Source organism: Pelodiscus sinensis, chromosome 7 (assembly GCF_052426305.1).
Source record: "Pelodiscus sinensis isolate ZL-2025 chromosome 7, ASM5242630v1, whole genome shotgun sequence".
NCBI classification, from domain to species: domain Eukaryota; kingdom Metazoa; phylum Chordata; order Testudines; family Trionychidae; genus Pelodiscus; species Pelodiscus sinensis.
This window is the reverse complement of record NC_143058.1, coordinates 36,471,102-36,487,148: the sequence shown is the minus strand read 5'-3', so window position 1 is coordinate 36,487,148 and position 16,047 is coordinate 36,471,102. Positions and strand designations below refer to the sequence as shown.

Genomic DNA, 16,047 nt, shown 5'->3' with positions numbered 1-16,047 from the left:
CTATGTGGAGCCATGTATTAATGTATGAAAGCACACAATCCTAATCCATGCATTGAATCAAGATTTGAAAACATTTTGTATTGGTGGAAGCCAGAATGGAAAGGTGAGGGGAAAGAGAGAGAAGGAGGAAGAGTAGAAAGGAGATGGAAGATGAGAGAAAGTGATGGCATAGGAAATGACTGAGGAGGGAGAATGAATTGATGTAGGAAGAAGGAAAAATGAGTGAAAAGCAGAGAAATGAAGAAAATGGGATTGGGAGAGGCTGTGCACTTAAATTTTAAACTTCAACACAGGCGTTATTTCTCCTTCACATAAAGAAAACTTACAGGGAAAATGGGTCTCAATACATGGATCCTGTGACTGGAGCAAAGCAATAACTTTACAGTGTTAGAATTTAAAATATACCATGTGGCCACTGTAAAGTAGAATGGTATGATGAAATGTGCTGTTCCCTATATACATATAGCAATACAGTATTAGTTACATAGTTAACTATGGAGGGAGTTGGTGTTACAATTTGTGTTTGTTGTTACATTACATATATGCTCGAGATGTATAAGGTTAGCTTCTGGTTTATATTCTGACTCCTTTGTGCTGCTCAGACAGTATGTGTGGCTGAAATTTGGCTACAGTTGGCCAGTAAAGAATTCTTCTAGTGAAGATGAACTCTGCTGGTGTGAGGGATCGGGAGAGGAGTATCCTTAAGGGCTGTACTCCAGGAGCATAAGTTAACTCCTATAGTGCTTTAGTTCATGCCGGGCCATGGCTGGTGTGTAGTTCACTGACCTATAGGTATTTCCTTATTGGCCCCCACAGGCTTCCCTCCACCAACCAGAACTCTAGGCTCAGGAGCCTGTTTAGCCCTTAATCTCAAACCTCTTACCTGAACCATCTGATTGCTTCCAAATCTAATTAGCACTTTCAGTTGTACATGCATTATTACAGTTTGTATGTTCAGGGTTAACAGGTGGTTCCAAACTGAGATTGCCCATGCCCATAAAAAAAAACACTAGAGGAAATCTTGATTAAAATCCCATCTTGAAGACCTCACATTGTTGCCTCACATATTAGAGGATGAAGGACCTACCTCCCAACACTGGCAGATCCTCTGGGATCTCTTCAGTCCACTCTGGTTATTGGTGTCCTTCCCTTCTATCTCCTTGGCAATGCTGCTTCATCAGAGCTGTGCTTCTGACTCAGACCCTAATGCCCCAAGGACTCACTCTGAAGGGTAACTTTCTACATAATATAATACAACCTGGGCCTGTAATAGCCTTTTAAACTTATTGTCAGGGCACTGGATTATATGAGCTGATCTACAGGGCATGATGTAGACCTCAGTTATATAACAAATATTTCACATACAGGCCACATATGTACCATATAGCCTGATATGTAGGAATTTGCAAAATTGATACATTGCACCTGGAGATAATTTGAATTGAAACCAAATGTTTCTGTTATGTTCAATTGTCTGATTTAGAGTTTTGTACTGTACCCATCACAGTTGTATCTCTGCTTTTCTTGGCTTTATTGTATTGGCACAGCAAAGTCCGTAGCGGACATTATGGAGTCTTCCACTTCTCTGGTTGTGGGAGACTTTCTGGGAGGAAGTTCCATCAATTTGAAATTAAATGCAAACATGAATTTGAATGAAATGTTGCATTGATTCGTAATACCTTTATTTAATTCTTTATAACCCTAATGTCCTCCTGATTGATATTTACTTCTTGTGACATTGACACCTCATTCCTTTTGCGTCTCCATTAAGGACCCATCTCAGCAGTGATGTCATACAGTAAACAGAATCAATATGTGCAATTGCTTGTAAAAATTGTCAAATGTAAAGTGAAGAATGGCAAATATGATTTTTTTAAGTTGAATAAAGAAACAGTCAGCAATGATGCACGCTCATAATGCTTACTAGAGCTGAACAGTACATATATAAGGCTGAACTACAGAGGCAGATAGGCAGATCTCAGGATCCTGAAGGCTTCCCAAAGTTCCAGTTGCTGAACATTATTTCAAAGTATCAGAAGGTAAGTTTCTTACTAACTACCTGTAAGATTTGTTCAATGGTTTGAGTGCAATTCTTCTGACCAAGGTTTGTAAAGCAAATACAAATCTATTTAACCTTTTCTTTTAATATTATTAGTTTATTATTATTATTTTATTTATTATCTTTTTATATTTGGAAGAATACATAGTCTATATTGCTAAATTTTAAATCAGATTTAGGTAATGCAATAGAAGGCAACTTATTTAAGATAGAATGATCCAACGATGCAAAATCAGCTTCTAAGACTGACAGAAATGATAGAAAGAAGGACGGTTAAACAAAAATCATAGAACTGCATTACAGTGAGAATTTAAATTTTATACACATGCACATAAATATTGACTTCTTGTTTGTCTTACATTCCCATTTTCAAATACCATTTATTAGACATGACTCCTTCACAGATACTGAGCCATTTTGACTTTAAACTTCATCAGCCTTTGTAGAAACATCCTAAAAGCCCACAGAAAATAATTTATCTTTCTCTATATGGTACACCTGTGTTTTCTGGAATGAAGCAGTAACAAGATTAAGAACACATTTCTAGGTACTATTTTTGTTTCTTTGACTTACTGAAAATAAATATTACTGACAGTGATTACCAATGCTAAATATTGAAGAATAAATGTACAAAATGCAGCTTAAATTTAAAAATAAAATGTTTGAAAAATATTTAATAAAAGCGCAGCTGTCTTCAAAATATCTTTCTGGTTAAAAGGCAGGTTCCAGTAACTTAAATATTCTCAAATCTGCCAACTAGTTTGTAGACGTAATCATTTTTTTTCTGATCTCATCAAATGCTACCCGCTGATACAATCTAAGGTCTTGATTCTGAAAAAACATGCCTATTGAGAAGAACTCAAGCACTTACTTAAATTGAAATTATATCAAAGTAAGTAAGAGTGTTTTCATATATCACAAAAGGAAAAATATGTAGCACTTTAAAGACTAACAAGATAGTTTATTAGGCGATGAACTTTTGTGGACCAGAAGAAAGTGAACACATTATAATGTGTTCACTTTCTTCATTGTATTCCTTTGTTATATATGGTCATGCCAATTCTTCTTCAGAATGTGATCTGAAAAAGTGGGTCTGGCCCACTAAAGCTCATCACCTAATAAACTATCTCGTTAGTCTATCAAGTGCTACATATTTTTTCCTTTTGTTTTACCAAGATCAGACTAACATGGCTAGTTCTCTATTACTAATCATATATCACATTAAGCAATTTGTTTAGGTTTTGCAGGTTTGGGGCTTAAGGATCTATCCCACAAACCCCTGGAAATAAATGAGAGTCTTTCCACTGATTTCCATAGACTTTGAATCACACGCTTTATGTTTTTAAATTATTTGCTGAATAACATTATATACAACATAAACAGTATTTAATGACCAAAATACTTCATGCCTTATCCTGCCAGTACTAGAAACTTTTGATGGAGAAATAAGTGTTTATAGCATTAAGGATTTCTTCTCTAGTCTTTCAACACATGAAATGTAAAACTGATGTATTCTTTAGGCTCAACATTGGATGTCAGTGTTGTATCACTGAAGTACAGCTCCAAGTGGACAGTTAAATAGTGAAACTGGTTTTTAATAGTTTTAAGACCAATATGGAACTTCTAGGTACAATATGAATGATATGTTGAAATGGAGAGATTAAACCTTACGCTTCAGGGTATAATCACTACAGAGGTGAGAATGGAATTCCTTTCCATGTATACCTTTGCATGATTGGCCAGCTGCAATTATGAAGGCAATTACCTGACTTTAGTATATTTGGTATTGGCCACTGCTAAAGAGAGGATAATGGATTTCATGGCTCAAAGGTCTAAGCCAGTATGGCAAATCTCATAGTCTTCAAATCATTTTTCTAGCTGTGACTAAGATGCCACTTAACTGTATTGCCTTATGTTGCAACACAGAATTATTGTTTTGATATTGGCTATTAACAATCCACTGAAACTAGGGACTTACCTAGTAACAGCAGGCGTGTTCTCCTTGAGCAGAACTGAAATGTCTGGCAGCAGTAAAGTAGTTAATACTGGGGGCAGATCGTCAGATAGTATAGATTGTCATAGCTCCCTGAAAGTTAATTGAGTTATGACAATTTGCAGTTCTGCTCCTAGAAACTTAGAAATCCAGTTTCTTGAATGTTTGGCTTCTTATATTCCAATTTGACTGTTCAGTACATGCAGATCTTGTATAGTACTTCCTATCTGGCATCATTGCTCTACATATAAGTTATATGTATTTAGCTCTGAGGAAGAAAACCTCAATATGATGTTCTGAACTTAAGGACAATAACCAATGAACTTTAGTCACAGCTTACTGGTAAGCACTTGCTATCCATCAGTTGCTATCCACCAATACTTGTCTTCTTATATTTTCTGCTCATAGGTTTCAGCCAAATTATTGGCCATTAGGAATCCATTGAGTCCTCTTCTCTGTTATGTTTCATGTCCAGTTGTGCATCATTTCATAGTTCATGGAAGATACAAGTTGTCATGTTCAATTATGTATGGAAACCTACTCTGAAATATGTCACAGCATAAGCCTGCAAAAGCAAGGTTCCTGATCTATTGATATCTTAGCCCATGATGCCAAAGTGTTGCAGTATAGAATGGATTCATTTCTTCTATGACTGACACTCTGTGAGACTCACTGAATTCAAATAAATAATATCACTGGGATTTTATGGGTATAAATCAGTGCACAATTTAGCTTTAGTTGTGCACAAGGGTCCTTTATTCTGAAACTTGGAGCAATGGGAAGGATTACAAATTATGTAGAAGATTAAGTTTAGGTTTTTATTGGCTTCAGGAATTTAGTTAGCCACTTAGCATTTTATTTCAACTGGCTTATTTTTCTTATCTCCCTTTGTTTTTCAGACTGTAGTATAAACTTCTCTGAAACATTTTCATGGATGGGAAAGTGACTCTTTCAAGCAGACAACTGATTATTAGTTCAGATGCACGATGAAACACTTCTGATGTCATTCAATTTCCATGAACTTATTACAATTTCAGTTGCTTTATAGTGAATTAACTTAGTTATCCATGCAGATTTCAAAGCACGGATTGATGAAGATAAGCAACTTTTTGAAATAAATATCTTGGGTTTTGTAATTTATTTTAATAGCCAAATGCATGAGCCCAAATGAATATTAATTTATTTTACTAACTAATCATTTCATAAAATTAAGGACTGACTCAGAGCTAGTACTTTAAAGTCTACTAGCTATTTTATAATAGTTTGCTTCAATTTGCATATATGCTTTTGTTACAAAATGCTTTAGTCTATGAGCCAGACCCAGCAAATACGTACTGCTGCTCATTGATGTGCTAACTTGTATGACTGACTGAAATCAATAGGGCTACTTGCAGTAATATGAGCTATGATCAGCAGTCAGCATCTTCAGTACTGGGTAGAGCTTGTCAAAATTATTATGCTCAAAAAATTTTATTCAATTAAAAATACAGTTTCAAGGCAGCCAAAACTAAATTCACATTGGTTTTGGAGAACAGTTTCATAAAAAAATAAAAAAATGAAAAATAAAATAGGAAATAATCAAAGTGTTTGACATCTTCAAAATGAACTATTTTGACTTTTCATTCCAAAATGACATTTTGTGCTAAAGTTAGCTAGTTTTTTAAGTTAAGATATAAAACACCCCAAAATATAACAAATGAAATGAAAAATGGATCATTCAAATTTAAAACCATTTTTTAGTTCTGCCAACAAACAAAAAAAATCCATTATTTGTTCATCATCAGCACTGAGTCCTTAAGCTAAAAATCAAACTAATAATAGTGCATTGAATAATGATAATGTTTACATACTCAGGAACAGATGGCAAACACCTTACCCACATGGTTATTGCTCACTGAAATATATAATTGAAGATAATGAGTCTACTTGTGTGAGAAAGTGTTCATCAGTCTGAATAAGGGATTCGCAATATAGCTCTGAAACAGCAGAATACATATACTGTGGGCCACACTGTGCTTCTCTTACTCGCAATGAATAATTTTACTCATGAGACTACACATGGAGTAGGATAGCAACCACAATCTAGGCCATTATTATTAATTTTATATAATGAATGGAACTACCCACAGCAATATATATTACACTTTACAGGATTAGACTCTTAATGATTGAAGCAAGGTATAAACCTCATAATGAACTAAAATGGAAAATCTAACACTGTACTAGAAATAGCAAGGGTATTATAAATGCAACAGATGTTGAGTTGCCTTCTGTATCACAAAGTTCTAAATGTTATTGTATTTATTTATCTTAAAAGTCATACTCTAAATTGAAACTTGAGTATTTTACCCAAGGATCCCAATTCTATCAGTATTCATTGCTATAAAGGATAAACACAAAAACATACAAAATGAAAGAATTTAGGAGTGAGAGGATGAAAAAAAAATGCTCAGAACAAGAAAAGTGGCTGGATAGGACACTGCACTCAGACTCTGCTTTTATTCTTTTCATCAATAAATTCAGAAAATTAAAACTTTAATGGTGATATAGTATGAAAATTGCAATACATTGAAACAATATAGGATTTTCAATCTTATATATATAGTTTCATTCCATTCTAGAGCAATGGGTTTCCCTCACTGTATATTGACTCTGAAGTATGTAAAGAGGACTATATTTATTCCTGTCCTCCTCTGTGTTCTGACAGGCAATGAAAATGAAAAGCATTTATTTTGTGGCTGGATTGCTTTTAATGATCATTCAAGGCAGCTGGCAAAATCCTCTTCAAGACACAGAAGAAAAATCCAGGTAAACACTACAAATCAAGCATCTCAGAATAATCCAAACAAACTCCACTATTCTTTCCCCACAACTTAAAGCAAAATATTTGACTTGAGGAAAAGTTTCTTAAAATATGGCCATGTTTTTAATTCACCTCAGATGAGAGAAGGATATCTACATTGCAAAGTTCAGCATGCCATTTCATTGGTGTTTCACACAGTGCCTTTTTATTGTTATCCTAATAGACTTAGTTATGCAGTTATCAGGCTGCTACAGTCATTGGCTCTGTTAGCCAGCTAACAATCATATCAGCAGCAAGTAATTTTTGTTTCCACTTTTTTGTTCTTATTCTGTTGAAATATAGATTTTTTTAAAGACGTCAATGTAGGTATGGCACCTGTGGAAAGTGCTATCATCAATGCTGATTAATGTATTACAAACTATTCATAGATCATTCAAAGCTTCCCAGACTGAACCATTAGATGAATCTAGACAGATGAATGAAGTAAAACGTCATTCACAAGGCACATTCACCAGTGATTACAGCAAGTACTTGGACACTAGACGAGCTCAGGATTTTGTGCAATGGTTAATGAGCACTAAAAGAAGCGGGTAAGCATACTGGGAAAACCACTATAAATCTCCAGGCACAGATATATCCATAATCTAGTGCATGCCAGGAATCAGTTCACTTTTCAGTGTTCCCTCCCAGTATATGCTCTATTTTCCTTTTTAAATGCATAGCATATGAACCAAAGAAGACCTTAAGGATCATTGAAACATACCATTGATATGTTGTTAGCAAGAATGAGTCAACTATGGATGATCATTTTTATATATTAGTTCAATCATTTTTTGAAATAGTAGAAATGTTTAGTTGAAAATAATCATCAGTCTTTTGCCTAAGTTCTAGCATGGTATCAGTATGTTATCTGATATGTTATTTTTAAGGAAACTGTTGTAAGAAGCCCTTACAGGAAGATGGACTCAGTGACCTAATAGGTCTTTTCCAGCTGCAGCTATTGGATCCTGTGGTTTCCTTATAGAACACTTATCAAGGATTAAGCGTTGCCTGGTACTGGATACCTCGATTGTGCCATAGAAATTCAGGCACTGCTAGTGCTGGTACTGCATGCTTTTATGGAAGATATGTTTTTGGTCTAATATGCGTTTCTGGACTCAGCATATAAACAGCTAGCTGTTATAAACAAGGGGAATTGAACGATCCCTTCTGGCCTTAATGCAGCTAACATTTTAACTTCCTGCACAAAGGTGGTCCTTAAAGACAGAAATATGGAATTAATAGTTTCAAGAGCTGATATTTAATTACATTGACATCCCCTGAAAATATCAGAGCACTCAAATAGGTAGTTTAACATTAATAGATTTTTAGTGATATTTAAATAATGTTCAATAGCATATTATGCATTAATGCATATTATCTGCTCTACAATGAACTAATATAATATCAGTGAACTAATGACTCTGGGCTTTTGCTACAGACAACCAGCACTGAAGGAGAGAGAGAATGAAAAATTCCTGGATGAACTTGCAAGGTACTTTAAAATGCTGAATATGTTACTCAGAAGGAATTGAAACAATTGACATTTCTGTTGGGTCAGAAACACAGCCAATGATACAGAGACTTACTTCCAGCTTCATATTTATAATCCAAATTAGACACTCCAGGCATAGAACAAGGCATTCCGGGCTTAAGGTTTACAGTCAGAGGGTATGTCTACACTACAGAAAAGATTGAAGCTGCTGTTGTCAATCTTTCAGGGTTCAAATTAGCGAGTCTAGTTAACACAGCTACCGGTAATTTGAACTGAGAGGGGGCACTCTGGTTGATGCTGGTAAAAGTGCTTCCACAAGGTGTAAGGGAAGTCAAAGGAAGGGTGTCCTCCCTTCGACTTCCTAAGGTGTGGACAGCACCAAAAGTTGAATTAAGTTAATTAACTTCAGCTACACAAGTGACATCGCTGAAGTTGAGTATCTTAATTTGTAGTATAGACATACTCTTAGGGAAGAAATGATTGAGACTTTCATTATGATAGGGAAACTTGGAACCAGTATCTGATCTAACTGAATTTAAGAATGGCTTCAAGAATGTAACAATATAAGAGTATTAGCCTGAAGGAAAGAAAATTTTAGGGAATAAAAAAAATTAATGAGTAAGGTACAAAGGAAGAAGTAATAAATTCCCACAGGTGTGAGAGAAGGTAAAGGAATCCTAATAAATACGGAGTTGGGGGATCAATACTGGACACAAGACTAATGAAAGGGAAATGATACATGAGGAGGAAACAAGAGATTTTAACTGAGTAGCACAGAGATCAGTGTTAGGTTCATTTTTATGTATCTTATTCATTCTAGAAGGGGGAATAGATGGCATGTAAATGAAAAGTGCAGATGGTACTAATTGGGAGGAATGTCAAAATCCCAAGCAGACCGAAAAATAAAGCAAAAGGGCCCTAGAAAAATGTGAAACTTGGACAGAAAATAACAAATGCTAGAAATAAATGCAAACTAATACATCTGGACCAAAATGCTCCAAAATATGTCTACTTTCTTGGGCAGCAGGGAATGGATGATCCAAGCACTTATAGTGAGCAGCAAATTAGACATAATTTTGCTATGCAATTTGGCTTCAGAAAAGACCCGTATGATCAATTTTGATCTGAATACACAAAGGCAGTATGTCAAGGGAGAAGATGGAAACAGTTAATTTCTATGCGCTCTTGATGTGACCACACCTAAAATAGCTCTGGAAAACATGTAATAAAATGGAGAGTGAAATACTGGAGGCTGTTCAGAGAAGAGTAACCAAAAATGATCAATAAAGAAAATAAAGGCACAAAGGAGGTAAATCTGTACAGTTTGACTAAGAGAGAAAGGAGAGGTGTGATAACTTATTTAGAGCTGAGCAAAGGCACATAACTAAGTTGTAGGGTGAAAATATGAAGGTTAGTCTGGGGGGAAATTTCCTACTGATGAGAAATGCTGGGCTTGCAGGAAAAGAAGCCAATAGATGCAAGGAAGGGACACAAATAGATAAAGTGATAACATGTTCCTGGTTCTAAGAGAACTGCTTTTCTTGCAGCAATGGACTCTCAAAGCGTCATGCTGAATTTGAGAGGCATGCGGAGGGCACCTACACTAGTGACATCACCTCTTATTTGGAAGGTCAAGCTGCCAAAGAGTTCATTGCTTGGTTAGTGAATGGACGAGGAAGAAGAGAGTAAGAATCCCTCCGTTCCTATCATTAAATATTTGGCTTTTCTGGTTAAAAATCATGCCTAATGGAACTATAATGTATTTTTGTTTTATTCTTGCTGTATTTCATATTTTCCTCTGTATCTCAAGATACATTGTGGGTGTAAGATAATCATTTTGAATGATTCAGTCCTACTTCAGATTAAGATGAAGATGTTGACAAGTTTCAAGTATTGTTACTCTGTAAAAGGTCAAGTTAGATTCAAGGTCAACATGTCTAAAAGTGAACCAGTCTTTCCTCTAAAATTCCCTTTTCCCCTTTCTGTGATTTGTTTACTGGCTTCTCCTCTTCTTCTGCAGTAAATTCAAGATTCAGCTTCCCATCCTCTCATAGCTCTGCCCCCACTTACATTTCTGATCTCTTTGCTTCTCCATCCTCTCATATCCATACCATCATCCCAGCTTCAGTCCTTCCTGCTTCCCTACTTCTATCATTCCTGACTGTAAATCTTTCTTTCATTACAACCTTATACTTAGAACAGCCTGCCATGTAATTGTTTCCAAGCACCCTCTATCTCTTCCTATTTCAGATTTCCACCTGCTCTTCATGGCTTAGTAGCTACACTGTTCTCATGACACTTCCATCTGTTAATAGTTCTGTACTTATATGAGCCTTTAGACTGTAAGCTCTTAAGGGCAGGGACTTCATTTCACCTGCTATTCTTTGAAAAAATAAATTTAACCAGCCGTAAAGCACCATGTATATCTCTGGTGCTATATACTAAGTAATAATAATAAAATCTAATCTATATGACAAGATTATGTGTTGGCTACTCCTAGACTCCAACACACAAAGTAATTCTGAAATGACTAACTATCCCTTGAAAGGGTAGAATTAAATGAGTTAGATCAGCTGTTGAAAAAAGAATGGTGGCAAGTAATGATACTGACATTCTGATTTCCAGTAGTCTTGTTGTCATGGATAATGAATAGCATTCAGGAGCAGCAGAATGGTATCCATGTGTCTGTAGATAATGAAGTTAAAAATTAGGAACCCTGCTCCGAGGTCTGGTTGAGCTGTCTTCAGCCCAGAATTCTGGATGGGAAAGGGACAAGTGCAAGCCATCATTCTGCAAACTTGATCCTTGACCTTAGTCTTAGTCAAACTAGCCTCTAGAGTATCAGGGAACAACCTAAAGACCATTCTAAATTATGCCAGTAAAGGTACATCTACACAACACAGCTATTTCAGGATACCAGAGGTATCCCAAAATAGCTACTCCACATCTTAACAAGCCGCCGGTTATTTCAAAATATTTTTCAAAATAATGGGCATGCTATTGTGGTGCCCCTGTAACTCTTGTTCCATGAGGGTTAAGGGATGTCTTGAAATAGTGCGTTATTTAGCATTTGGCTTTGTGTAGACGTGCCAAATGTCAAAATAAGCTATTTTGAAATAGACTCAAAATAAGATACACAATCTGCATAATGCAAATTGTGTATCTTATTTTGAATTTCGGGTGCTGTGCAGACAAACCCTTAGAGGGACCTTTCTGCTTTCCAGTAATCACCAGAGCATGATGTGCTCCAGCTCCAATCAACTTGGCCTCTGTCCTTTAAAAATATCCTTTGCCTGGTGGGAGGGAGCAAAAGGGTGCAAAGGTGTTTGTCAGGGTAATCTCTGACCACTCTTGTAGAATAGATCTCTAGAGGGCACAAGGAGGAGCCAGGATCTAGCCCCATATATAGGTGCTGGAATTCAAGGTACTGGGGTTTCTATTATATAAAGGGTTTATAGTGCGATTAAATGGCTCTCAGCACCCCATTATAAACATTGTGCCAGCACCCCTAGTACCATATGTTTGTGTACAACACACATACACGCAGAATTTAGGAAAATACATAATTGGCATTTGCTAATTCACAAAGCTATCACTTCCAATTGATTTTGCTAAAAGGGGAAATAGTCATGCACTAAACATTTTAGGAATTATAAATCTAGGATTTCATAAATCCAATAAAAGTATTAATCAGCTGAATGGAACAGTTGGCTACAATATAAAAGTACTTCATTCTTAAGCAGTGAAGCTTATTATGTTTACAGTGGGTTTTATTGTGTTTTAGTCTCAGCTGTGAGTAACATTGGCTTAGCAAACTGCAGTTTGATGTACTATGTCTGGTGTTTCTGGCTTTTATTTTTTTAATTCTAATTGAGGAATTAAGGCTCACTTACAAAGTCTTCGAGAAACAGTGCCCTAACTGAGAAAGGAAGACATCCAAATTGTCTTCTATCACAGTAAAAGTGCTCCAAATGTTGTTTTAACACAGAACATTCAAATACTGGGCTAGTCTTGCATTCCTTGAAATCACTGAGAGCTCAGAGTGTGTAGAGACTTCAGGATGAGGCCCTCGAAGAAGTTTGTTTATTTTGGTCTGTACAGCTATTATTTGACAATTTCTCCCTTTTAAAGTTTCTCAGAAGAAGCTAATGCAGTTGAAGAAGTGGACAGAAGACATGCTGATGGCACTTTCACCAGTGATTTCAACAAAATTCTTGATGACATGGCTGCCAAAGAGTTCTTAAAATGGCTGATTAACACAAAAGTTACTCAGAGGTGATTGAATTTTGATGATCTTAAACCTTAGTATATTTAGATTTTTAGTATACTTCCAGCACACTGAGGAAAGACAGCTCATTGTACTTAGCTGTCACTATTTATTCATATCCATTCATGTATTGAAAATGTTGTACTATAGACCATGCCATTTACTGCAAACAGAACCATTCCAAACATAGTCCATGTTTTGTATCAAGAGCCAAATTATGTCCTTGTTTAAGTTAATGGGCGTTTTGACATTGATTTGACTTCAACAAGTATTTGGCCCAAAATAAGTTGTTGATAAAAGAAACTGCCATGTATATAGCAATCATAACCTCCAAAATATTATTAAAATGTATCAAATAGATTTTTTTTAAAAATAATATAATCTAGAATAGTGGTCTGAGCACAGGTGTGGGAGCCAGGACCTCCTGAGCTCTAATATCCCTTCCCTGATACAACCACTGTGGGTAAGGCATGTAATTTAAGCTGAGTGCCTAAATTTTCTGGTTTGTAAAATGTGAACATACAATTTTCTAAGACAGCTTTTGGGGCATTTTAGGAATTATGGGGTGAAGTTTGTAAACAATTTTGAAGACAGTGCTGCTCAAATTCAGACTTATGTGAGGTGTTTGATTTCCAAAGATGCTAAGTGCCTTCCCTGTGAAAATTGGGCTTCTCCCATGCATACGAAACAAAAATGGAAATATCCAAAATCATTAGTCGCTTTTGAACATGTAGGCTAACAAATACTAATTCTTATTTTTAAAGTTTGAAAATAATTGTTAAAATATACATTTCATTGGCATTTGTTTGCATTTCGCAAATGCATACGTCTAATACAACATGAAAAATGTCATGAAAAGAACATAAAGAACATCCACTAAAAATATTTGTATGCGCTTTACCTTAGAAATTATTGTGATTTTAACCTCAAGTTAGAGGGAGTCATTAAAGGATATGTGGAACTAATATTTGTTAAATCTTAACCAGGAAAAAATGTCTTCCCCATAAGTTTAATCTTCTGAATACTGTAACTGTTCCTAATTATGCCCTTTTGTTTTTCCAGGGACCTTTTGGGGGAATACCAGTGAAAATATAAAACAATTATGGGACAAGTCAAGATCTTCACTGCATCAGCTGCTGGTCACCAGGGAATTCTGAAATTTGTGTTCTATAAACTATATGGAGTGTAACCTAAAGCCATATCGCTTTGCATGCTAAGAAATGAATTTTACTATAGTGTAGTATTGCCAAAGGATTATATATGAACAAGATGTTTTCAAAAAGACACACAAAATAACAGCTTTAAGAATACAAAAATGCCTCATCTTCATATTTTCCATTTATTTTAGGGCCAAAATATCTCTATTTACATTTAGCAATTAAATTATTTTTCTATGAAGTCAACTTGTACATAGGATTGATTTGAAACACCAAATATCTGCATTATAAGAAAGAGGCTGGCAGTCACAAATGTCTGAGAAGTGAACTTCCCTCTTGAAACCTTTGTTATAAAAAGGCTAAGCTTTCAGGATATTAAATGATAGCCTTAAATAAATTTTTTCAAGCTTCTTTTTTTGTTGTCTTTGTGCATGTGTGTGTCCTTTTTGTGACTTTGAAGAAAACAAGATTGTTTAAATCTAAGGAATTCAAGTGTCACAGAGCTTCAAAGTGATTCATTTGTAATGCTGTGCATAAATTTAGCCCTTGTTTCCTGACATTTTCATGATAAATTATTTCCTCTTGTGAATGGCTTTCATTAAATGGTTCTGATGATTTCCAAAATTGGGACTATGTGAATTTTGGTGTCTAGCAGTTCTATGGGTATTTTTTGCCCAACGTTATTAGGAATAATATACATTTTATAACTGTGACTCTTCCCAATAGTAGGCCAAGAAGATATAACTTGGAGATAAGCTAGAGCAAGGAGGGTTGGGGAAAATGAATAGTTCTCCTATTTCACATGCTTCTTGCCAAATTTTTGAAATCACAGGAGTAGTCATCTGGGGTGAAAGATGCTGATGAATGTTTCTTATACATGTCAAATGTAATTTCATGAATGATAGATATCCTATGTCTGAGGAAAAATAATGCTTCACTGCGTGTATCTTTAGGCACCTTGATATTCAGACCTTATGCTCTACTGCAATAATTTTTATACAAAATATGCCTTGTTCGGAATCATATGAAAGTAACATTCTGGTTATTATGATCATTCTCAAAGGCATGTGTTAACATCATATGTGAAGTTATGAATTCCTCTGTATGACATTACTAGAACATGCTTAAGACCAGAAGGACTAACCTAGGTAAGGGCAATAGGCAGGAATATTGGGTTACCTCAATTTATATATTAACAGTAAGTAAACTGTCAGTTTTGAAGGGAAGGGTTATTCACTCTATTCAAACTCTATAACAGAGCAGCAAACTTATCTTCTGCGACTGCACAGGGTAATGATTGTGCATTGCAGAGAAAATTCTGAGTATCCTCAGTGCTATGTTACACTGGTTTATAAAGAATACCAGGTTATGGCTAACTGCATGTGTGGGCTGAGTAGCTCTAAGGGAGGCATCATAACAGTTTGGGGATCTCTATGTTCTGTATAGTTTGTTTGTTAAAAAAAGTTTGGTCTTTACCTGCTACGAGGGCTGTATTTGCAGAGGTGGTTGGAAGCTAAGCCTGCTCTCATGCCCCTTTTAAATAATAGGTTTTCTGCCAAACATATGGGAGGGGGGACTGTCAGCAGCTGTCATTTATTACTTTGATGAGGGCTCTTTGCAGTTCAGGTGCTTATTTGGGGATGAAGTGAACAGGGGTTCTGCTTGAGCTCTAAGAACACAAACAAGAGGGAAGGGTTAGTGCCTAAAGAGAACAAAAGTTTAGAACAGAGCCTGGTCCTGCAACTCTCAATACGCTGGTAGATGAGGTAGTGCTGGGCAGGCCCAACCCTACGGCAAGGTGAGCAAGGCAAATGCCTTGATCCCCGTGCTTTCAGGGTCCTGTGCTGCTGAATATTCACCATCCAACCTCCCCTTTGACTTCCCTCCTCACCCTGTGCCTCTCACTTGCTGGTGGCCCCACTCACCAATTTCTGCCCTGCCCTCGCAGAACTTCCAGAGAGTGGCAAATCAGCTGATTCATGGTGTTCAGGATGCGCCCCCTTGGCTAGAGGAGAAGTTGGTACCTATTCCCTGGTACTCTCAGAGACATTCTTCATGCCTCTGTGCTCTGAATACAAAATGCCTATAGGAACTCTCACTGGCTACGTCTAGACTGTCATGATTTTCCACAAATGCTTTTAACAGAAAAGTTTTTCCGTTAAAAGCATTTGTGGAAAAGAGCGTCTAGATTGGCATGGACACTTTTCCGCAAATCGACTTTTTGCGGAAAAGTG

At 36.1% G+C, this 16,047-nt stretch overlaps 1 protein-coding gene across 2 annotated transcripts; it reads left to right on the top strand.

Moving 5' to 3' along the window:
* Positions 1-557: 557 nt before the first annotated feature.
* GCG (glucagon) lies at positions 558-15,290 on the top strand. Of its 2 annotated transcripts, XM_006114843.5 has the most exons (7): positions 561-2,039; positions 6,760-6,860; positions 7,284-7,445; positions 8,336-8,389; positions 9,937-10,074; positions 12,521-12,664; positions 13,719-15,258. In XM_006114843.5, exons 1-7 carry the CDS (start codon positions 1,917-1,919, stop codon positions 13,741-13,743), a joined length of 747 nt encoding a protein of 248 aa, XP_006114905.2. In that variant the 5' UTR covers positions 561-1,916; the 3' UTR covers positions 13,744-15,258. The 2 variants fall into 2 exon arrangements, with proteins under 2 accessions (XP_006114906.2, XP_006114905.2); XM_006114844.5 differs by lacking the exon at positions 7,284-7,445 and having other exon boundaries at positions 558-2,039; positions 13,719-15,290.
* The last annotated feature ends 757 nt before the right edge of the window (positions 15,291-16,047 follow it).

Excerpts from the sequence above, each read along its gene's own strand:
- GCG (XM_006114843.5), top strand. The coding sequence starts at position 1,917 with ATGCTTACTAGAGCTGAACAGTACATATATAAGGCTGAACTACAGAGG. Across the intron at positions 2,040-6,759 it reads TTATTTCAAAGTATCAGAAG|GCAATGAAAATGAAAAGCAT; the intron begins GTAAGTTTCTTA and ends GTGTTCTGACAG. Across the intron at positions 10,075-12,520 it reads AATGGACGAGGAAGAAGAGA|TTTCTCAGAAGAAGCTAATG; the intron begins GTAAGAATCCCT and ends TCCCTTTTAAAG.